General features: G+C 41.2%; 1 protein-coding gene across 1 annotated transcript in view; it reads left to right on the top strand.

Moving 5' to 3' along the window:
• Window positions 1-1,025: 1,025 nt before the first annotated feature.
• The window catches only part of NELL2 (neural EGFL like 2), a 126,261-nt gene continuing 103,272 nt past the window's right edge, over window positions 1,026-24,014 (top strand). Inside the window, exons 1-3 of the mRNA XM_063134813.1 lie at window positions 1,026-1,118; window positions 1,567-1,695; window positions 18,786-18,936. Of these exons, the coding sequence (XP_062990883.1) occupies window positions 1,061-1,118; window positions 1,567-1,695; window positions 18,786-18,936 (338 nt within the window). The 5' untranslated portion in view covers window positions 1,026-1,060. The remainder of the gene's footprint in view (window positions 1,119-1,566; window positions 1,696-18,785; window positions 18,937-24,014) is intronic.

Below are 24,014 nucleotides of genomic sequence, written 5' to 3' on the forward strand. Positions count from 1 at the left end.
GGACGAGGATTCTCGCGGCGGCTTCATATAGGACAGTGGAGGGAGCAAGGCTAAGCTTCTTTTGAGGCAGGAGGCACGGAGGCTCAAGTCCGGATAAGAAAGCACGCGGTGCTCCTGAGCACCGGGCAGGAGAGAGTCTCCCCTCGTCATGAGGCGGCGGCGGCAGCCACGTCTTGAGCTCAAGAGGGAATTCTAGACGTGGTGCGGGGACAGGGAAGGCGCCCGTGTGAGAGCTCCGCCAGCTCTTTGGGGGCAAAGTGAGCTCGGGACGCCCCTGGAGGCCGAGTGGCGTTTCCCGTCCTCCTCCGCTCATTGTCAGCCAGCCGGAGGACGTTGCACTGAGGACCCTGAGGGGCGCGCCGCAGGGAGGGAGAGAGGGAGGGAAAAGGAGGTGTTCGCAGGCACCGCCTTCCCACCGCCCACCAGCCTGTCAGCATTGGCCCCAGCCCGCCTCCTCCTCCAACCTGTCGCCTTCTCTGCCTCTTTTGATGCTGGTTGTGAGGCGGAGCCTGCCTGGAGCTTCAGCGGCGCCGGGAGTAATAACAGCAGCAGTGGTGCCAGCAGCAGCTGCTGCTGCTCCTGGTAACAGCGGCGAGGCTCGGAGACTGAGCCCTGAGGTGTGTATATGAGAGAGAGACGGGCGCGCCTCCTTCGCTTCCCTCAGACGGGAGCGATTCCTGCTCTCGCCTCGCGCCCTCCATTGTCTCCAACAGGTTCTGGCCGAGGGAGCTCCCGGCTTCCCCGCGCTCTTTGGCGCCGTTCCGCGCCGCCCTCAGGGGCAGGGAGGCTTCAGGGCTGTCCGCTCCGGGCGGCTGCTGGCTCGCTCTAAGGCGTCAGGGAGGATGCTGCAGGCTTTAGCGGAGCCGGCTTCTTATCCTTGTACCTTCGCCGGGTGGAGCATGGCTTTTTGCTGACGGGAAAAAGGAGAAGAAGAAGAAGAACAACAACAACAACAGAAAAGACTGGGCTTCGGGGGATTTGGAGAGCGCTTCTGCCACTAGGAATTCTCCTGCCAAAGAGGACTATGGACTGATCGCCGGTCTTCTCCCTCTCCTGCGCGATGGAGTCCCCGCCGGTCTCTTTGGGCGCCTTGTGCTTGCTCTTCTGCCTGAGCTCAGGTAAGGATCTTGGGGCGTCAAAGCCTTCTCCCCCCCGCCCCGCGCCGCCCCCGCCCCGCCGCTTCAGCCCTGTCCTCGCTTCGAAAGGGAACTCCGAGGAACGGCATGTGCCTCTCGAAACCCATTTCCCTGAGTGGAGAAACCGGGTTGATTTGGGGACGGGGGTCCACAACGAAAGAGATGCAAGCCAGAAAACGAGAACTTTGGGAAGGGGATCGTCCTAAAGTAGGTCATGTAAATAGGACTGGCGCTGGTGCGGCTGATCGCAGGAGATACCTGCGCCCTGGGAAGCTGGAGGGGAGGAAGAATCGGGGGAGGGGGGACAAAAAAGGTGCGGGGGAGAGGAAAAGTCCCCCCCCCACAACCACATAGGTGGTAATTCTTCTTCTTCTTCTTCTTCTTCTTCTTCTTCTTCTTCTTCTTCTTCTTCTTCTTCTTCTGGGTCAAGTTTTCGGCTTTGGTGTGGACCCTTCCTTGCAGATAGACGTGCTGAGCGAGTTGCAGCTGGGGAATTCCGTGGCTGGAGTGTTGCAAGTCCCCGGGCTGCACAACGGGAGCAAAGCCTTCTTCTTCCAAGGTACAGGACATCCATCCTTCTTCGTTTGTACTGGTGCGCAAGAAGGGCTGGCTCGCTGGGGAGGGTCAGCCGAGTCCACCTGAATAATTCCTCAACTCGCTGGGCAAGCGCGTTTGATTGAACTTTTTGCATTAGCTTGATGGCAGGCACTATTCCTCTGGGCTCATGATGCAAGACGGTCCATTTGCTCAGCAAGGCTTTTTAAAGCATCACTGATTCCTCCCCCCCTCCCCTTGCCTCTTTATCTCTCCATTCACTTTTCTGGCCCTTCCTTTGATGGATAGGCCCTTAATTAATGGTCAGCAGGAAAGCTGATGGCAGATGGCTTATTTTGTCAGTCTAGGGGAGCCCAGAATAATAAGCAGTTGTCTGGCCAGATTGAGCTCTTGCTGTAGCTCTTGCTCGGAGGAGAAAATGGACTATGAGGAAACTCTGAAATTAAGAGCTCAAAGGAAGTGGCGATGTGGATGCAATGTAGCATTTAAGATACACACATTATGCAATTGTCTCCAGGAATAAAACAAGAAAGAAAGAAAGAAAAAGGAATAATACAAAAATCACTGCAAATAGGTTTGTGAATAGGTTCCTCTCTTTATCTTAATTAAAAGTCCCAATTCTACAAAAGGAAAAGAAGCATTATTTTTGTACATAGCGACCAATTGCTTCTTCTTCAGGTGTTAGTTTCAAACAGTAATATCTTTTTCATGCATTTTATTTTATACAGACCTATTTTTTTCAGCTGATTCCCCCCCCCCCTTCACACAGGCTGTATCTCAAATTAATTTTTTAAAAAATCAATGAGATTTTAAATTACAGTTTGGAGCTAAATAAATTTATGAAGTTGTTTACTAGAAGTGGTCTGGATTTCATACTGGCATTTACAAGAAGCCACAGGAAATTTTAAAGCTGCAAATTATTACTTTTTGTATATCTGCCAAATGTCACTAAATTAAGGCCATTAAGATGGTTCAGATAATGGATTTGGAAGAGTTTAATTTGCCTGTTTTGTTAGGAGTTTTGGTTATGATTAAAGCTATAATTTAAGAGTTGGTTTGTTGTTGCTATTCTTGTTGATTCTAAAGGTGATGGTTTAAACTTCTGAATCAATAATATAACATTTCAAAAGCTCACTATATAGTCACTGGAGGGCTCTGTTGAAGAGTGTTATTCTACTGCACAACCACAGTGTGTCACTATGATCATTATCTCAGAAAATTCTGGGCATTTAAATAGAGAAATTGACACATGCTATTTTTAAAACAGAAAAGGCCTCATTACCAGAGGATGTAGACATCTACATGAATGGGCACTTGTCAGAATGAAATTCTAAAATTCCAATTTTGGGGCTGGTGACATGAACAGTTCAGAAGTGTACTATGTGCAATAGATTTTTTTAAAGTGAAGACTTTGGGAATTTAGTGTGAACAATAATTTTCCTCATTTTTGAAATGAGTTTGAAACTTAGCCTGCACAAGACTTTTTCTTTTCAGAAAAAATAGGATACTCAGTATAGGCATTCAGTTTTCTTTACAAATGTGTTCATTTTCCTCTCTAACATGGATCTTGTAATTTTTTCTGATTTCTTACCTTGGGAGAACCCTAAACAAGTGCAATTACAATACCTCCATGCCTTATTCAGATTCCTGTTGTGGTCTCTTTACCTTTATCAAGTTTTTCTCAGAGTGGAGTCTTGAGAATAAATTCACAGAACTATACTACTTTCTTACCTATAAGATGATAATATACTTTCTTGTTCTGGTGGGTGCGGGGGTGGGGTGGGGAAAATGCCCATATGCAGACTCTACATTGAGAGGTTTACTATGTACCATTGCAGGTTGTCAGAAGTATTCCTTGCATGGAGCAAAATATGTTTGCTTACCTTTAAGGCCACATCTAAACTGGTTGTTAAACCTACTCAGAGATCTGTGCAGGGCAACACTATTTTATTTATTTATGTATTTATTACATTTATATCCCACCTTTATCCCTTCATTTTTATCCCCACAGCGACAACCCTGTGAGGTAGAGAGTCTGTGATTGGCTCAAAGTCACACAGGCCCTTTCTACACAAGGGTTATCACAGGAAAATGGAGGGATCGTCCCTGCCTGCTCCCGGGATCCCCTGTGTGGCATTTGGATGCACAGGAATGATCCCGGGATGATCCCAGTGTAGACATGCCCCCAGAGAGCTTCCATGGCTGAGCGGGAACTAGAACCTGGATCTCCAGAGACCCAGTCCAACACTAATCACTACACCATACTGGCTCTATTTTGAGCTTTTTGGAAATGGCAGCTCTCCACACAAAGAGATGCAGTGACTTCTAAGAAGATAAATAAGCATACATGGGCTATAAAAAACTGCCATAAAATTGGAGGAATTCCACACCCCACCTCTGAAAGAGAGAAGTTCATATAGAAGACAAAATGGGAGAGAGAAGAACTTTATCTAGTCAAGAATGCATCAAGTTTATGTTTTTTAAAGAATTAGCATATTATAAAAATGAAATAGTAATCGATTACAGAAATTGAGGAAATCCCAAAGCAATAGTCCTGGGGCCTTCTACAATTCATTTCTCTTACTAATCCCTTCATTCTCTATTTGCTTGGAGCTACACAGGTGCTAGTGACTTGGGCTTCTTTCATACGCAAGAACTGTTTTCTATTAACGCAATTCCATCCGACTAGGTTATTGTATGAATATTGGAACCATGTGGACAGGGCTGTTGGGGTGTGTCTTTCCCAACTCATTGGCTCCACTGGGATAGACCATGCAGATTGCATGAGCCTTTTGCACCAATTAGCCCAGGTGATTGCTATACTCACACACAATTTGGGGACATCCATTGGAGAAGCAATTTCTAAGTGTGTGTGTGTGTGTGTGTGTGTGTGTGTGTGTGTAAAGGGAGATACACTGCTCTGGCAAGTGAATCTTTTAAAGGAGTATATTTGGTGGGAACATGTCACTTATGTCAGCTCTACATCTCTACCAGCTCTGACCTGTAGAAATACATGTGTGAAGACATGGTCTTAGGCTGCAGACTTACTTTAGAGCAGTCTTCCCCAGCTTGGTGTCCTCCAGATATGTTGGACTAAACTTTCAGTAACACCATGTTGGGATGTGTAGTCCAGCACCTCTGGGGGTCACCAGATTGGGGAAGACTGCTTTAGAGGAATCTTCACTGACTGCCTGATATTAGGGGAAAGGAGGATGGCAACCTGCTTCCTCCCTCCCATCCCCCACCTTTCCCAGACCTTAATTTAGCACTTTCTTCCATTGTTTCCCCATTGCTTCCTCCATTACCTGCAATGGCTGCACAAGTACAGGATCCAAAATTTTCTTTAAGACAAGGGTGGCTGCTAAGACGTCCTTAGCTAATTGGAGGTAAATATCTTGTGCTTGCACAGACCATCACACCAGCAGCCCTGCTTGCCTTTCCAGAGTACAGCAGCTGAAGGCAGCATGGCAGAGGACACGCACAGAAAAAGAGAAGGACAGAGAGCAATAGAGAGTTCAGGTTAAGTCTAGGGAGCAGGTTTATTATGTGAATGTAGTAGTTGTGTGTTCGTGTCTGCCTTTTTCATGAATTAGGGGTGTATGACGGAGAGATTGAGAATGCTTGAGTGTCAGTGTGAATTATGTGTCTGTCTGTCTATGAGAAAGGGACGCAGTAAGTGAGACTGAGAATACTTGAGTGTCTGTGTGAATGGCTGTGTATGTGTTTTACCACATGCTGCTGGGTTCCAAAGGATAGCTTCATCAGCATTATCTAAAAAGGTGTGGATTGTGGAGGATGTTCATATAACTTGCTGCCTGTGCTTACACCTGAATAATCCAATTCTTCTTACTTATGAGTAGATATACATAAACTGGATTTTTATACTATGCTGCATCTCGCTGTTACTTCTATGCATACTGGAGGGTTACTTTATGGAGGATATGCAAAGGGGTAGGTTTTGGATGCTCTCATAGCTTGCTGTTAGGTTACAAAGGCCGGTGTGTGTGTGTCGGTCTGAGCATATCATTATTGTTAATGTTATTATCCCACCTACACACTCAACTTTAAAGGCATGAACATACAATGGCATAAGTTGCTGCTGATGTGTAGCAGTGTAGATCCTCCCACCAACCCCACTTTGCACTCATGTTCTTAAAGTTCATCTGCCTCAATATTCCCTTTCTGCAATATTGGCTGCTGGGGTTTCAAATGACCGTTCCACCTCTGGTGATATCCTTGGATCCAGGTTTGGTCACCCTTCTATCTACCCCACCAGCTTCAGTCACACTGGGAAGCTCATAGATGTTATTAAGACTACTCTGGACTAAGCTGACTACAGCCCTATTTTTTCTTGCGCTACAGCAAATGATAATGCACCAGTCTGCCTCCAGTAGCTAGATTTTGCATTCTGAATTATGCTTATTGAATCACTGAATATTAATAAGATAAAACTACTTTGATATGAGGCATAGAAAACAAAACGTCCTTGGCCCCTTAACTTGTTGTGTCTGTTCATGGACTATTTTTGACATCAAGTTACAGGAAGCATAATAAATAAATATAAGTAAGTATAATAAATAAATATGATATAGATATGATACATATAGCTGAACCCTGTATTTATTAAATATATATGACTGAAATGATCTAAATCAAGAGACAAAGGCTTCATTGATTTTGTGATATCCCACTGTGAGGTTCTGCTGGAAATTTACCAAATAAAATGTATGAACAATAGAACAAAACAGCTAAAAAAGTAATGGACATATATACATTTGCTTCAATATGTAGTCTTATTGGTTAGTGTTGTTGTATGATCGATGATACATCATATCACATTTGTTTGGAAAACAAGTCAAGTCAGGTTAATGAAGCAGGTTAAAATCCAAATCTTGGTCATGGATTATAGAAAACCATATTTATTTAGTTAAAAACCTCTACAATTATTATTGTTTCTGGGTTGAGTCATAGAAAAGATAATTACTGAATAAAAATAAAGTGTACATAATGGACAACTGGCTGGGGAATGCTGGGAGTTGTAGAACTTTTTCCTGTCTAAACATGCATAGGATTGGGTCCTTAGACAAATGACTTCATTATCAACTTCATTTTCCTGTGTTTGGTACATTGAGAACAATACTATATATCTGAAAACTGAAATGTTGAAGGAAAATGTGTGTAAAGAGCTGGAGGAAAACCTGTGTATAGTGTTAGAAAATAGGACTCATTCTGTTTTGTTAGCATATTCAGCATTTGTGTATATAAGCTACAGTCAGTTGTTTCAGTAAGCAAAGTCAAATATGGACACTAAGGATCATCAGACAGGGGGTGGGGAAATAGTGTCTCCCTACCGTTGCTTTGCCTCCTGTTTCTGTCCCACAATAGGGATGAGCAGCTTCCTCTTCCTTCAGAGGAAGCAAGCAATGACCGTGTGGCCCATTCAGTGGGCATTTTTATTGCACACAGCAGGAAATGGCAGCAACTCTTATAACAACCCCAAAATTGGATTTTCTGGGTCTTTTTTTTGTGATGGAAAAATGAGCAGAAGGAGCAGCAGATGCACCAGAGGTGGACAGTGTCATCAAAAGGACAAGCAAACATCCATGAGTGGCCAGTAACAAGCGGGCTATAAAATGCTCATCTGACAGAGCATACAACCATAGTCATAGCACAAAAGAGAACATTTAATCTGTCAGCATGATGCATTAAGGGACGAGGGAAAAAAAGTAGGTGTGATGGAGCCCTTAATAGGGTGAGACCATTGCTGTGCAGCCTTATCCTGGGATGAAGAACATCATGGACAAACAAACAAACAAACAGAATAAGTAGTTGGTCATCAGTTTGTTCCCAAAGGTAGTTCAACCTGTATAAATAAACTTTGAATGAACTCTGACACTTAAGCTCCAACACCAGAAGCTGACCAAACATACCCAGGCATGTCATATAAGTAGAAATTGCACTGGGATAGCAATGGACTTGCGGTAGGAATGGAGTAAAATATATGCATATATATTAACTTATAAAAGTTAATATATGTGCCTGGGCAGTTTTTCTTCCAGAGAGAGCAAACGTAGTGGTAATTGGCTGTAGTTGTGGGATACAGTGTCCTAGGGTTCCAACATGGCCAAGTTTGAAGGTGACTGGGCAATCTGCTCTCAATTGGGCCTCCCTCTCCATCTGTGGACCCTGGTGGCTCTATCTGGTGAAGGAGCATAGTGAGCAGTGCTTGGTAGTTGCATTTACTTGCCATTTTAATTTTGCACTGTGCCCAGGAGCAAACATATGCCCAAAGCATTGTGAGAAATTTAAATGGCTGCTAGACGTAAAGGGAGACCCAAGGCAGACATCAGCAGTGGGGCCTGACAGTAAGCTAGGCCTTGGGAGCTATATGCTCAAGGATGCTAGGTGGCGCTGCTAGTTCTGGCTGCCAGTGCCAGTTTCTTAAAAAGACAAAGTTAGAGAACCTCAAGCCTCTGATTTACTGTACAGGAAGTGCATCTGGAGTATAGAAATTATCCCATTCCATTGGTTGATGGTGAAACCCTTAACACATTCACATTACAGTAAAAACAATTATTTATCACCACCATAACCAGAATTTCTATTTTTTACTTGGAGATGTTGACAGTCTTATTTATATATTCAGCTGATTTAGGATAATGTACAAGGATCTAGCAACAGAAGCCATTTTAGACATCAGTTCATGGCAACTTTACATCTCTAACCATTACTAAAATTGGTGGCTACAAATAATCGTGAGCCACCTTAGATTAGTGTGTGTGTCCCATTTGTGTCTCATGACCCATCAGTTGAAGTCCAGTGCTAGAAGTTACATCATTGGGTGGTGGTGGTGGTGGTGATGATGATGATGATGATGATGATGATGATTTTCATTACAAGTAATACAGCTTGTCATGTAGTTGTGCTGCAGGGGTAAGAAGGACTGTATCCTTCCTTCTACACAGCTACAAAGGTAAAGGAGTTCTCTCTATCATATCTAGTTATATTCTTGGATGATATGGCTATCAATAGCAGTTAGTTGGGATGGCTATATATCACCTCCAGTATCAGAAGCAATATGCCTCTGAATGCAAGTTGCTGGGGAACATGCATGGGAAGGTGTTCATGCCCTCATGTCCAACTTGCAGGCTTTCCATGGGCGTCTAGTTGAACACTGTGTGATCAGAAGGTTGGGCTAGATAGGCCTATGGTCTGCTTCAGCCTGGGTGCTCTGGTGTTCTTTCTTTATGTTTCCCATGACATAATCTGGTGTATCTTGTACTAATCAGAATGAAAATGCATGATTAAAAATAGAGTTGGCCTTCTGCAGAATCAAAGAAGCATCAGAATACTGCATTCTGTCTGTGAAACTTAAGTGCTTCATTAGATGGCATATTCTTTTCTCACCATGTTCATTATCAGAGATGCTACATATTGTAGTCTTGAGCAACATACTTATAGAGATTCTGAATTCTGATTGGCTTTCTTTTCTACATCATTTACTGAAAAGTAGCTGAGGCTGAAGATCACATTGATAATACTGAAAATGAATATCATTGCCAGTCATTTTTTCAGAGGTTGAGAAAAAGAAAATCTTCCTCCCAGTTGATGGGTCTGATAGTTCTGTGAAACATCTTTAATTTATTGCTGCATCATGATTATGACACTTTTGGTGCGCTTGCAGAGATTAAAAATTTCTTTATAAAAATTCCCAACATTGTGATGTCTAAAAACTCAGCTGTTCACAAGTGGCTGAAATTAAATCCATACTGTTCAACAAATCTATGCTTAGTATTGTATTGATTTATCACCAAAACACTTCAGAAGTGATTATATGTATATAGACTTCAATTTGATTCTCAAAGAGTCTTTTTTTAAAAAAAAAATGAGTATGCATATTTCCACTGAAATAAACTGGAGCAAAATACTAGATTTTAGGTCTTGAAAAGTTAATTGGCTGGGATTCTTAGCATGGCTAGTTCCGTTGAAGTAAGTGCCTTTGGAAGGAAAGGCATTTGTTTTCATATGTTTGCTGAGGATTGGCAGCAGACAGGTACAATATTTTCTTAGTACTTTTCATAGGGTTTTTTGCATCAAAAATTTATCATAAATTTATGATCATTAACAATGTAATGTGTATTAAATACCTTGTAAGAGGACATCTGGAATCTTTTTAAAAATAACCTGGGGTCCACATTGCCTTTTGCTTTGAGTATAGTGTCATTTATAAACACTATTTTGTTGAGCCTTCACATCACAGAGATTCTTGTGATACTCTGGTTTGAATTAGAGGTGCCAGTGCCTAAGCCTCTTTGGAAGCCACTGTCTTCCTTGGGGAAAAGTATAATGTAGGAGCAGGCTGTTGTTCAGTTATGAGATTACAGAGAACGGTTTATATAAGAGGCATATTACTATTCTAGTGCTGAGCTCTGATAAATTCTGGCTCTCCTTAAGCAATAGGTAGCAATAATGGTGACCTTCTTTCTCTTATTTAGGTGGCCCCATTAGTATGGGAAATGAGGAAGTGACACTTGATTGCATACTTTTTCACTGCTCACCTACAGCAACAACTTTCTCTATGGAGCAGTCTGCTTAGAAAGGTTTTCACAGGCTGCTGTAAGAGGACCTGGGATCTATTGAGTTAGGCATTGTGAGAACAGTGACAAAATAGCTCTTGCCTTTGGAGCAAACCTTATCTAGTTCTTTGAGGCAACCCATTGATTTGTAATTATCAACATAAACTAAATGTCATCATGCTAACTGGATCATGTAGGAGTTGTGAGAACCAGGTATAAATAGTCATAAATCCTGATTCAGTTTTTATTCCCAGTGGTTTATTCCCAGGGGAGGAAAGCACAGTTCCAGATTTTTTTTTTCAGAGCAGGAGTGGTGACATTATCTACTGGGATGCCAGGGTAATTGATGTACTCTTTTTGCTCTGGCAAGTAAATGAGGTGGTAATGCAGCTTTCAAGTTTCAATATTGGTTGTGACAGATTAACACAGAGGAAGTCAGAGAATGAGCGGTGTGTGTGTGTGGGCAGAGGCTAGATACTCCTTTTTTTCTTTTTTCTTTTTTTTTGATGGGGTTCCCAATCATACTAGCATTTTAAATGGTAACATGTGCTTGCAATTTTGCTAAAGGTTATATTTCAGTTGCTGAAGATCTTTGGTTAAAGCTTAATGTAAAATTTACATGTAGAAACTATGTAGTCAGAAGTAGGTTCCATTGAGCTGAATAGGGTTTACTCCCAAGTAACTATGCATAGAGTTGCATTCATTCTCATCCTAATAAATTGAGTATTATCCTCTGTGTTGCTGTGTCTCTGTGTTTGTACATGCTGTTATGATAAGCTCCTGCACTTCAGAATTTACCACTACACCACTGCCTACTCTTTTAGTAAGTCATGATTAATCTTGTCTTTGGCTTTTAAGATTTAAAGCTCTGTTCACATATAATTAAAGCAAGGTTCCTGAGAACAGTTACCTTTTTGATATCCAGTTGGTTGGCATAAAACCAGGCCTTGAAGCTGAATTTAGCTGGGCCATAAAAATCTGAGAGTTTGGGGAAACAATTATGGACAGAGCTATGTTGGCCACATACTATGGAAGCCATCATGCTGTTAAAAGCTACAGAGAGTTGCTTCCTAGTGATTGGGTATGGATACAGTACTTTCAGTTCCAGAAGTAGGTGAATTTAAGTATCAGTAGGCAAGAAGCAGGAATGAGTTAATGGTTCATATCAGAGATCTTGGATGTCAGATTATCAGGACCATGGATAGAGCACAGGACTCTGGTCTGCCGGCACACAGATCGCTTTAGTGCAGTATACTTGGCCTGAATGAATGTGCCTACAACTTGGCACCTTTGGGAAAGATTTGCTCACAAATAAGGAAATATCGCTCTCACCCTGAATTGTACAATCTGGCAGTGCTGGTAAGTATGTTGATATGCTATTTGCCATTTCTGAGTGTGGTAACAAAAGCAGGGTGCTATGCTGTTATAATAAATGTGCTACTCTTTAAGAAGCCACAAGACTATTTTTATTGTTTAGGTTCTGAAGAGTATTCCTTGTTGTTCTGAGGCAGCTGGAAGGGAAGCAATCCCAGGATTTGATGATGGTTGTGATGGAAATTCAGGATTATTCTTCATCTTATTCACTGTTGGAATCTGCTGCACTGTTTTCCAATGACTAACATTTGGGGAAGCCCAGGGACAAGCTTCTCATGAGTCTTGGGCCAGTGCCCTCAACTGAAGAAGCTCAAAATGTGTGACTGGGGCCATGGCTAGACCAGGCTTATATCCTGGGATTGTCCCAGGATCATCCCTGTGCATCCAAATGACACACAGGGGATCCTGCGAGCAGGCAGGGATGAGCCCTCCATTTGCCTGGGATAATCCTTAGGTCTAGCTAAGGCCTGGGTTCTGGGCCATGCAACCTCATGTTTTCTCCTGCAACAATCTCTTCCCTTTGCCTAGACAGCTAGCCTCTACCACCATTTCTTATTAATTCTAAGGTCTTCAGTGGTTCTTCTTTGAAAGCTGATGAGCAAAACAGGTCCCAAGAAGCGTCCTAAATCATGTTGCTGCCTAACTTTCAGAGCTTGGCTATCTTTGCTCTAAATAGAGCAAAGTGTGGTGCCAATGAGAGCCAGTGTGGTGTAGTGGCTAAAGTGTTGGACTGGGAGTCGGGAGATCCGGATTCTAGTCCCCCACGTGGACATGGAAACCCACTGGGTGATTTTAGGTGAGTCACAGACTCTTAGCCCAACCTACCTCACAGGGTTGTTGTTGTTGTAGGATAAAATGGAGAGGAGGAGGATTATGTATGCTGCCTTGGGTTCTTTGGAGGAAAAAAGGCATTACATAAATGCAATAATAAAATAAAATGATAAATAAATAAATAGTGAATAAGGTCAGCTTCCTCCTGGGTACTCTTGTGTGTTGGAGATCTGTTTTCTTATTTGGGATTAAATGTAGCCTTTGCATAACTTAAATTGCTTATGTAAATTACATGTGTTTACAGATCTCAGATAAATAAATATACAGATAATAGTATTCCAGAATACAAATCTTCAAAATATTTTGAAAAAGTGCTCATTCCTAGAAAGGTACGAAGTTTGGAAGTGCTGTCATTTATTTATGAAATATTACTTTAGAAAGCAGGTGTCACAATTAGATGCACTAAGAATTTGCTGACCATAGTGGATAGAACATTGTAAAAATTACTTTGACAGTTCAAGGGCAGCTAGAATAAAGAATTAGTTATGCACTTCAGTTATAGGTACAGAGGCTTTCCCTTAAACTCTTGTTCCACTGCTTTTTTACTGACATCCACCTAAAGTCTACTTCGATAATTTTGCAGTATTACTCAGGGAAGGGATATAGAAGTTCTGGGTGAGGAAAGCACATGACAGTTAGGTTAACTAGCAGCAGGTTTAGGTCAGTAAAGTTCCCCAGATAGGTCAATCATCATTTGGAGAATTGCTGTTAAAATATTTTAGGTCTGGCTGGTAGTGGGCTTATGAGACCAGGTTATCCATTGGAGAAGTTTTTATTAAAATACCACTTTATAAAGATAAAGCAGAGTTATCTTCATAGAGAACTGCTTTCTTCATCCCTTTGTCCATCATGAAACATAACTCTCTCTACAAATTAAACTTGACCTTAAACATTATCTAAGCATGCTAACTGAAATAAATAAAAGCATAACAAGATCAGACCAAAGCCTTATCTTGTCCAGCATACTCATAGTAGTCAACCATGCTATCTACCTTCTCTATCCACTTTCACCATAGCATGCATAATTTTATAGACCTATCATCACATTCCCTTATATTGCCTTTTTTCTAAATTAAAACATCTTAAATGTTGCTCCAGTCCCTGATTAAATTTGGGTCACAGCTAGACCTATGGTTTATCCTGGGATCATCCAGTGTTCGCCCCTGCCTGAGCACTGGATCCCCTGTGTGTCACCTAGATGAACAGGTTTGACCCCTGGACGATCCAGGGATAACCCTTAGGTCTAGCTATGGCCTTGGTTACCATTTACAGCACTCTTTACAATTCTACAATATTGTCTTTTGGGATGTGGTGACCAGAACTGTAGACTTAATTCCAAATGTGGTTCACTGTACATAGATTTGTATAATGGTATTGGAATTTTATGTTCAGTCCCTTTCTTAATGATCCCTCTTTCATAACTGCTACACACTGATCCAACTTTTTCATTGAGCTACCTACCATGACCCCAAGATCTGGTTCCTAGTCAGTCATCACCAGCTCAGACCGTATCAATACATCTGTAAAAGTAGTAGGGAGGGGGGTTCTCCAAAGTGTACTGCTTTTCACTTCCTTATATTGAATCATTATATCAACTATTTTATTTTATTGCCCACTAGCTGATATATGCGGCGTTGTTCAGCCCACCTAAGGTATATGTCTGCAAGGTAATCATCTTAAAGTAGTAGGCTGGTGCTACACCTGTGAGTTAACTTCTAAACGAATTAAATTTGTTTCTATTTTTCCTCTTTCACCATCACGACAACCCTGCAAGGTAGGCCAGTGCTAGGCTTGTGAGGTAACTTTAAAACGAATTAAATTTGTTTCTTCTCTCTCTCTCTCTCTCTCTCTCTCTCTCTCTCTCTCTCTCACTCACACACACACACACACACACACACACACACACACCCCTCACACATGGCCAAGGCCACCTTGAAACCACCACCATGATTTTCCTTGTCCCCACAGAAAACTACAACTACAACTCCTGGCATACCTTTAAGCACAGTGCCTGACTTGCCCAATGGGAGCCTTGCTGTTGAGGCTCACGGGAAGTGAAGTCTGGCCATACCAGTCCACACTGCACTGTGCAATCAGTGCCTGTAGGTAGGCCATGAGGAAGCAGGCCAGACAACTGACTGATGGTTAGCTTGGTCATTGCCATCGGTGATGGGCCCAGAACTGCACTCCTTCCCTCCCACTCCCAATGGTTCCTAGCAACTGAGGCAGCTGGCCTCTCCTTTCAGGGTTCCTGAAGAGTGGGCCTTCTTAGTTGTGGCACCCTGCTTATGGATTTCTTTTCCCCAGGCAAGCTTGCCTAGCAACTGTTTTCTCAGAATCTGGGGGAAGTGCACGTGCACTTCCTTAAGAGGGATGGATGGATGGAGGGGAGGCATTCTGTGCATGCCCAGAAACAGGACTGACCATGGAGGTAAGTGCCTGGCCTGGCCCGACCCCAGCCGTTCAGTTCAGGCTCCTGCATTGTGAGAACTGTCCATTTATTTCTACTCCTTGTTTTCTGTTCTTTAATGAGATACTCATTTATAAGAGGACCTGTCCTCTTATGACTGACTACTAAGGGCCTTGCTAGACGATGGATTAGCCTGGTGCGAGCCCCGGGCCCACCCCTGTGCATCCAGATGTCGCACAGGGGATCCTGGGCTCAGGCAGGGGTCACTCTCCCTTGGCCTAGGATAACCGGCACCACTTGTGGCCCTGTATTTCCTGTGGTCTCGGGCTCAGCCCGAGACCGCGGGCGTGTAGTCCGGTCTGCTACTTTCCCCAGCTACCACAATTATTCATGTTTTGTAAACAGTTACATTTTCAAAGCAACAGGGTCTTTGTTTCTTGCATACTGCAGAATCAATTGGTTTATAATTATTATGTTATGGATTTCTGTGCCAGAAATTCAAAATATAATAGTTATAAACCAAGTAGTCATTGTCTTAAATGTATTAGTGGGAAGTTTGTAAGCATTAGTGTTCGTATCTATTGTGTTGGATCCAGACATAGCTAACTTAAGACACATTGATTTCAATGAGTCTGTTCTAAATATGACTTAGGCTAGATCTAACACATAGTCATTTAAATGATGCCCAAATTGCATTTGGTCAACCACTCTAACATTTTTACAGAGTGCAACCACATCCTCCATAATCCTCATTTACTAGGCTAAACTGCTTGCTTATTTCAGCATGGTGAATTAAACAAGCCAGTTATTGTTAACCTTTAGATGAAAACTGCAGAAGCCACAGAATATTTAAGCTTTCTTAACCTTGGTCAGAATTATGGCCATTCTCTCAGAGTAGAATTATGGACTTCGCTCACAGGGAGCCCTACGCATGCTCAAATAGCAACTTCCTTCAACCTTAGAAATTTTGATTAAAACTGTTTAGAACATTCCACCCTACCTGAACCAACATACATGGTTGAGTTCGGGTCAAACTAACTAACTTGTTGTGTTAATTGTGTAGTATGCAATTATGTATGATGATTTTCTTTAATCTCATGTAAATGTGTGTGGCCCTGATTCAGATCAGACCCATGGTGCCCCAGGAGAGAAGTGTTAAACCTTCCCTACCCCACCCATTTTCTCCAAAATTCCATCTCCACTCACCTCTCACTGGGGTGGGGGAGGCGAAAAAGCTCCTGCAGGAGGCTGTGAGGTCTTGTGAGATCCACACAAACTCCCACAAGAGCCCTGTGGCCAATTCTTCTAGCCCCTTGGCTTTCCATAGAGTCGATGCAGCAGCAAAGGTAAAGGTGATGGTATGTGGGGTATGTGATGGGAGAAGGGGGTGGGGTGCTTGTGGCAGTGCAATGCGATGGCACCAGTGCATCTTTTCTCTCAGCTCAGCCATTGGACCTAAGCTGTAGCAGTGAGATGACCCAGTGAAGGGTGTCCTTTCACATTTTAGCTTAACCCTCAAAGTCATGAAATCATAACTGTTGGCCTAGGTACAAAACAGTGGCTTGTTTATCCATAAATCACATTGGATCCATGAGCACTACTGGACACATTAAAAACCTGTCTACCAATGCTGGCACTAAAGCCAGAAAGCAGCACTCCTTTCATGGCATTGAAGCCAAATAGACCATGTAGCTTGAAACCTACCCTTGCAGTGTGACTGTGGTTTCAGTCAAAACCAGTCAGAACTCTAGAGGAGCAATCTAAGGTGTTTACCATTATCCTCCAAATAGGTTTAGCACCTTGGATAAATCCTTTAGAGCTCTGACTGGTTCTGACTGAAGCCCAGAGCAGATACACAGCGCGACTGACATCAGAGCCAACAACCTCCACTGCCATGCAGGGACTTATTGAGAGCAGATAATTGGTTAATCAAAGCCTCACTATTGCAGCAATCTCCTTCTGGTCTTCTGGTCCTTTTCTGTTTTACAAGCTTTCATTAAGTGGAGGCACAGGAGGGGGGAATACATCTATATTTATTTGCAAAGGGTAAGGGTGGGTTAGAGGTGAGATGGGAAATCTTAGATTTTTTTGCAAAGGGTGGGCAAAGGTGAGTTGATTTTGAAGACAAGAGACAAAATAGTTATCTAAAGGCTGTTTGCAGATATCTGGTAAAACCAGGATATGTATCTGGCTATCAGTTTGTTTTTAAAGATAGTCGAACTGGTATAAACCCTGACACTTAGGCCTTAGCTAGACCTAAGGTTTATCCCGGGCTCATCCCTGTTCATGTAAATGACACACAGGATATCCCGGGAGCAGGCAGGGGCGACCCCGGGACGACCCCGAGATAAACCTTGGGTCTAGCTAAGGCATCCAGCTCCATCACCAGAAGCTGGTCAAATATACCCAAACATACCAAGTAAGTAGAAACTGCATTGGGATAACAATAGACTTGGGGTAGAAATGGGGTAAATACATGAACATATGGGGTAACATGTTATCCTGGGCAGTTTTTATTACAGAGAGAGCAAACCTTGTGGCTACAGGCTGTATTTGTGGAATACAGTGTCCTGGGATATCAACATGGCCAGGTTTGAAGATGTCCTGGCAAGTTTCCTGTGCTGGGCCTCTCTCTCTCTATCACTGGGCCCTGGTGAGGGGAGCATCAGCAGTCTGAGCATTGCTTGGTGGTTGGATCTATTTAACATTTCAATTTTGCACGGTGCGCCAGAGCAAACACACACCAAGCACACTGTGGGAAATTTAAATGGCTGCTGGACTTCAAAAGGGGGCCTAAGACAGGCATCAGCATTAGGCCCTGAATAATGCTAGGCCTTGGGAGCTCTCTGCTTAATGATGCTAAGTGCTGATGCTAGTCCTGGGTGCCAGTGACAGAGAGCTCTAGCCTCTGAGTTACTGTACAAGATGTGTACAGTAATTATCCCATTTTATGGGTTGATGGTTAAACCCATAAAGCATGCACAATACCGTAGAAACTGCAACCAGAATTTCTATTTCACTTAGAGATGTTGACAGTCCCATTTACATAAGTACAATATTTCTAACCTGACTTTCCCCTGTGCTTAAGGTAGCGTATACTGAATAGCTTAATTATTTTTTTCTCATAGATTCCTTAGATTACAACTGTAAAATTATTTACTGTTTAAGATATTTTTTCGTTCCTAGTCCTTATTAGAAAATATGTTGTTTTAAAATCTAAGGCCTTTGGTTAGAATTGTGAATTTTATCCTCTGTTCCTAGTAAACTATTTGTGCTTTTTTGCTTTGTAGAAGTTTACAACAACGAGTTAAGGCCTTGAGGTGACATTTTCTAAGTGTGTGTGTTTTCCTCCCTTGCTACCTTTATGGGATACATTGTTTATATTGAAAGAAAATGTTAGTGCATATTTAAACCAATTTACAGAGTACAAATACATATTACTGTTTTCTGTTAGTATGCCATGGCTAAAACAATGAACATTGTGAAGTAACTGCATTTGAGTTGCTTCATAATTTATTAAACACTTCCATTAAATAGCAAGGATACCTACATACAGGGAACCATATGAGACAAAGCTGTAAGGAAATTAAAAGTATAAAAAGTATTTTAATGATAAATTTTAATGCAATATTATTCTAAAAATGAAATTCTTAAATATCTTACATTGAACTATATTAATCTTGGTTAAAATCTCTAGAAAGATTTGGTTCTCATAAATGGTATCATTTTATGCTCAGTTTTTAACAACATATTTCTCTGTAATGGGTTGAAATATTATTGAGAGCATTGTAAGACTATATTATTACTTGACCATTCATTTATTCTAAGCTTAATCAACACATATATGTCTCTGTGCCTAGTGTACTACTGACTTTTGTTGAAATGTTTTTTATTTTATTTTAGGTACTTCAAGAAATGTAAAAGCAACTCCAGAGAAAGCTGAGCTGTTTTTTCAGAAGCTAAGAAATAAACATGAATTCACAATTTTGGTGTCACTCAAACAAACTCACTTAAATTCAGGTGTTATTTTTTCTGTTCACCATTTAGATCACAGGTAGGTGCAGATGCCTACATTTCTTGTTTTCTGGTATACTGAAATGTGAAAAATGTTTAATATAAATCATAAAGAGAAAAAATATTAATTTACACTGAGTATAAGCATATTTATGTTGAGGCAGACAGTGTTTATTTCCCAGTAAATATAGTCAGCATTGACACCTTAGTTAAGTCATGACATATACAACATTATCTGGGAATTGTTATAGTGCATGTGACTGTGGATAATGTAAATGGACAGATTCATGAGCTAAGATCTATTGACAGAAAGTGGCACAGCTGTCACTGTTTAAATGTCTCCCACTGCTAAGGGCATAAAAAGACATTCCACCATTTGCCTGTCATATTATTGTGGGTCTCAATCTCATCTAGTATAAATCAGCCTAACTTCATTGCCTCCAATAGACATATACCATTTCACAACACATTGGCTTATCTGTGCGCTCCTAACTATGTGGTGTCTTACTTTGCAACAGTGAATATTTCTCGAGGTTATGGAAATGTATCTATGATAATAAATAGCAGAGTAGTTTAGCCAGAATGCCTTTGGGTTTAAAAGACTAAACTATAAGACCTGGGGGCATTTGAGAATGATTTCTTCATGATATGACAAGACAATTGCAGTCACAGGTAAAAGTGTTATCAAGATTATTATACATCTGCCACAGCTGCTGAAACAGTCAACAGCAAAGCATTGTCAACAATGATCCTTAAAATTATATGAATTACAACTCAAACCTCCAAGTCCTGTAGCATGACTTGTTGAATCAAATGGGTTTTGCAGCAATAAAGAGCATAGGGTTGACAATTGAGCCATCATACTGCTATAGTAATACTTCTTTGTTCTTTCTAATATAGACCATGGCTATGTTTATTGTCCTCTGTCCTTTTTAGTAGGGTGCATGCTTCTTCATGATACTATTGTTAAACAAATACATATTGTATTCCACCAGGGTTATCATGATTGTTAAGATGCTCGTTTTAAAGTGAATGTAAGTGTTAAAGTGCCTGGAGCTCATTAGACTGGCAGCAGAAATTCAAGATGCAATCAGGAATGAAAAGCAAGAGAAATAGCATCAGGACTTTTAAAGAAGTTGTTCTTGTAAGATTTCTAGTGGTTTTAAATTGGTAGAATTGGCTAGGATAGAACTTCTATGTGCTTACTTAAGCAGGAAACTGAAGATGTGTTTAATTCCTCATCACAGGTGGATATTTAGCATCTTTCAGGTAATTATGGAGCAGCAGTAAGGAAGAGAGCAACCCACCATGTCTAGCATAGCTATGATTGTCTGAGATCACTGTATAATAATATTTGTTCTTTAATAATATGCCCTGGGAATTTTATTGAAGGAAAGATATAAACCTCTCAAATAAATAAAATAAATATTCAGAACATGCTCCTATAGATGCCTGATTCTGTGAATATCTACTCAGAAGCAAGTCCCATTGAGTTTAATACAACCTACTTCCAGGTAGATATTTATAGAATTGCAGCCTAAAATGTTAAGCTATATTCAATAAAGCCAATAGGCTTTCTTCCAGGAAATAAAGTTCAGCATTACCAAAATAGTGCTTATTGGTGATCCTGATAGTGTATAGATGAAATAGGAATCTATTAAACCGTTAGGAAAGGAATACTTTCCTAACAGCATATAGTAGAACCTTAGAGATTTAAATCCCCAAGAAACAAAATAACAACCAAAAGTAGTTATTACATAAGGAGAAATAATTGGAAATAATGAAGATGTCACAAGGTAGGGAGAAAGCTATTGAGCTCTCCAAAACTCTTTTTCAAGTTATATGTTAAACAAAAGCAACAACAACAACATCCAGAAAAGTGGATAGGAAGAAATGCTGGGCAAAGCTTCAAAATCTGCAGTTTGTAGCAGACCCAGTTTGTATGTCATGGTGGCAAGATCTATACTAAGCAGGATGTAACACTTTGAAAATGGTTTGAAAACTGTATTTGTAATGTGTCCTGGGCCTGAACAGTTGTCAAAACCGTTATAAACATAAAGCAGTAGTGTAGATCCTGCCTGGGATTGTTTAACTCTGGAATTGCAGGAACAAGTGGAGTGAAAAGTTTTGTCCAACCAATTTCTGCCATTTCAACAAATGCACCAGGGCCAGGTCAGGAGCATGCCTTCTTACAGAGACTAAGGAAAAATAGCCTCAGTTACTCCCAGAGCTTGGCCATGAGAAGAAGGGCCAAGTCTGGCAAATGTCTAATCTGGCCCTGCATTTTCATTTCTGTAAATTGCAGACATGGCAAAACTGCAGGCAATTTAGGTTTTGGTAACGTGCGTATACATTAGAAATTATAATTTAGGGAGGAAAGGAGTTTTTATGCAAAATTTTATAGACTGCATTCCTTTCCTATGGACTGAGTGGATCTGTGTCTATACAACTCTGAATGTAATTTCTAATAAATTAAAGTACCTTTTTTGTATGTTATGTGCTGAAAGAACTACCAAGTAAATTGCACAGTAGAAGTGAATAAAATGATCCCTTAAATATCTACAAATTAATTATTGCCATTGATTGCTCCTCGATTACACTGAACCATGATGAATGTTAATTTATTATCTCTTTCATGTTATTTCTTAATCTCTTATCGTAAGCTCTTACAATGGCAAGAGGTCATTAATTCTAATAAATGCTAAATCCAATACCCAAAGCAATCTTTGTATGTTTTTGTTTAAATAATCAACATAAAGGTTTGATCAGCTTTCTTTCAGATGGATAAATTATACACAAGAGGATTGTGTAGAGAATTTGTGAATAAGTGATTTCAAAACATTCCAGGGGACAGACTTACAGTGTTTTGAATTGAACTCTTTTATTCAATATTGTCAGTCAGAAACACTGAGTTCATTGGATTGCAACTGTATTGGGGTGAATTTTCCGGATCTTAGCACATATTAGCATCTGTGATTGTAACATTTTCTTCTGATGAAGTTTTTCCCCAGGTCCTGCATATTGTGGCAAATTGTACTGCATATTTGAAAAGCTTTAAATTTGTTCTTTTTTTATGAAGGAATTGTCTATGCTTATTAGACTGATTCATGTGTTGCTTAGTAAAATTCTAGATACAGAACGTCAGTGTAGTATTAAACTAGAATATTGCTTAGTTCTTGTTGGGATATCACCAACATTTATATGTATAGAACCCTCAGTCTGCTCCTCACCCCATCAAAACAGTAGGAATTTCCATGGCTTTGTGAAAAAAAATACCCTTTTGAACTTCAGTAGTAGCAAGCTGTGCTTGTTTGCACAGCTGTGGAAAGGACTCTAGGCACCTGGGGGCCGTCTACATACAGGGAAAGCCCTGCAGTGGCTGTGAATCTGCGCCCCATCACTTAGACAATCCAGGCGCCGCTTCACAGCCACTGCGGGGTTTTCCAATGACGCTCTGATTTGATTTACCATAACTTTTTCACTGCACCACACTCCAGGTTTACATGACACACCAGTCCACACTGCAGTGCAGGTAATTATGTAAACATCAGGTGCACAGGGGCATGGGGAGAGGCCATGATGGCTTCTCTCCACTCCCAGTGATTGTCCAAACCCAAACTAAGAATTTTGTGGCATGTTAAAGACTAACACGTTTATTACAGTATTAGCTTTGCACTCAAAGGATTCATTGTCTACAGCTAAGTCCTATGATACACATGCATTTGTCCTGATATGTCAAATAGAGGCACGCATTTTAAGGATTTACATCAGGCAGCAATATAACCTGTGGCCTGAATCAAGATAACATCATTACACATGTTAATTAACCAGGATGTTTGTGTTATCATCAACATTGCTATGTAAAGCATCACTGTAATCATTTTATATACATTTAAGCTTTAACATACTTTTCACGATACTTATTGCATTTCCTTCTAAGCTCACTAACAATTTCCCTTCCCTCCCCCAACAGCCATGTGTCTATATACCTGCCAATTTAGGATAACATTTCATGCATCTTACAAAGTGGACACCAGTCCATGGATACTTATATATGTGTTACTCTTGAAGGTGCAAAAGACTTTTAATTATTTTTGAAATATAAGAACTAATATATTTAGTTTGGAGAGCTACTCTATGTGTAGCAAGTGGGATTAGTTTAGCTGCCTGCATACTTTCTAAAAACAATGTGTAGTGCATGACAGAACTATAAACCATTAAGATCTTTGTTTGTGTTCCCCCCCCCCTCCGTTTTCCGTTTGTTTGCTGGAAATGAAAGCTTACAACTGACTTATAGCTTTCCTTAAAGGGAAAGGGCAGGGAGCCATTCTTATCACTGAGCCTGGGCCTCCGTTTGCCTCTTACCCTATCACCCACGCTTTATCCTGCATTCCAACCACTATCATTTATCTTCTCTTTCTTCCTTTCAACTCAAATGATTCTCTTTGCCTCCTCATTTCCTTACCATTCAGCCATCCCTTTGTTGTCCCCCAAAAGGACAGAGAAGGCCGGTGCCCGGTGCACCAAGTCCAATAAAACACACGAGGGGTTGGGTAGGATCCAACTTAACTTTATTTTCTCGATCTGCACAGAAAGGGGTGCTTGGCGATCATTTGCAAAGCAAGCACACACACCTCAGCATGTATCATGCTTATATAGTCTCCAAATTCAAAAATATATTTACTTTTCCATTGGTTAGCTCTGCCAGTGTGCTTGCATCTCATTGGTTACAGCCTACACATAAACGCTCCAGGTTTTAACCCTTCATGTGAATAAGCACGTTTTGTTGATTGACTTGTCTGGCGCCTTCTCCAGACGCCATGGGGAGCCTTCCGCAGGTAGCAAACATCAACAGCAGAACACATCAGCAAGTTAGGAATTTTCCCAATACACATCACCTTCCCTGTCCCCTGCCTATTCTTCCTTGCCTTCCTCCCTAATCACCCTACAGAGTTCAATCATAGCTTGCAAGCTGCCATACTGCAGTCATTTCAGCTTTTTGTAGGATCTTAAATGTGCTATCAGAAGAAATCACTATGACAGGAATTTCTTTGTGTGTGTTTTACTCTTGACACTTCTTTGTGTGTTGTTAAAAAGTTTACTACAATGGTTACTTTT

The sequence above is a fragment of the Elgaria multicarinata genome, chromosome 9 (genome assembly GCF_023053635.1).
Source record: "Elgaria multicarinata webbii isolate HBS135686 ecotype San Diego chromosome 9, rElgMul1.1.pri, whole genome shotgun sequence".
In the NCBI taxonomy this organism is placed as follows: Eukaryota; Metazoa; Chordata; class Lepidosauria; order Squamata; family Anguidae; genus Elgaria; species Elgaria multicarinata.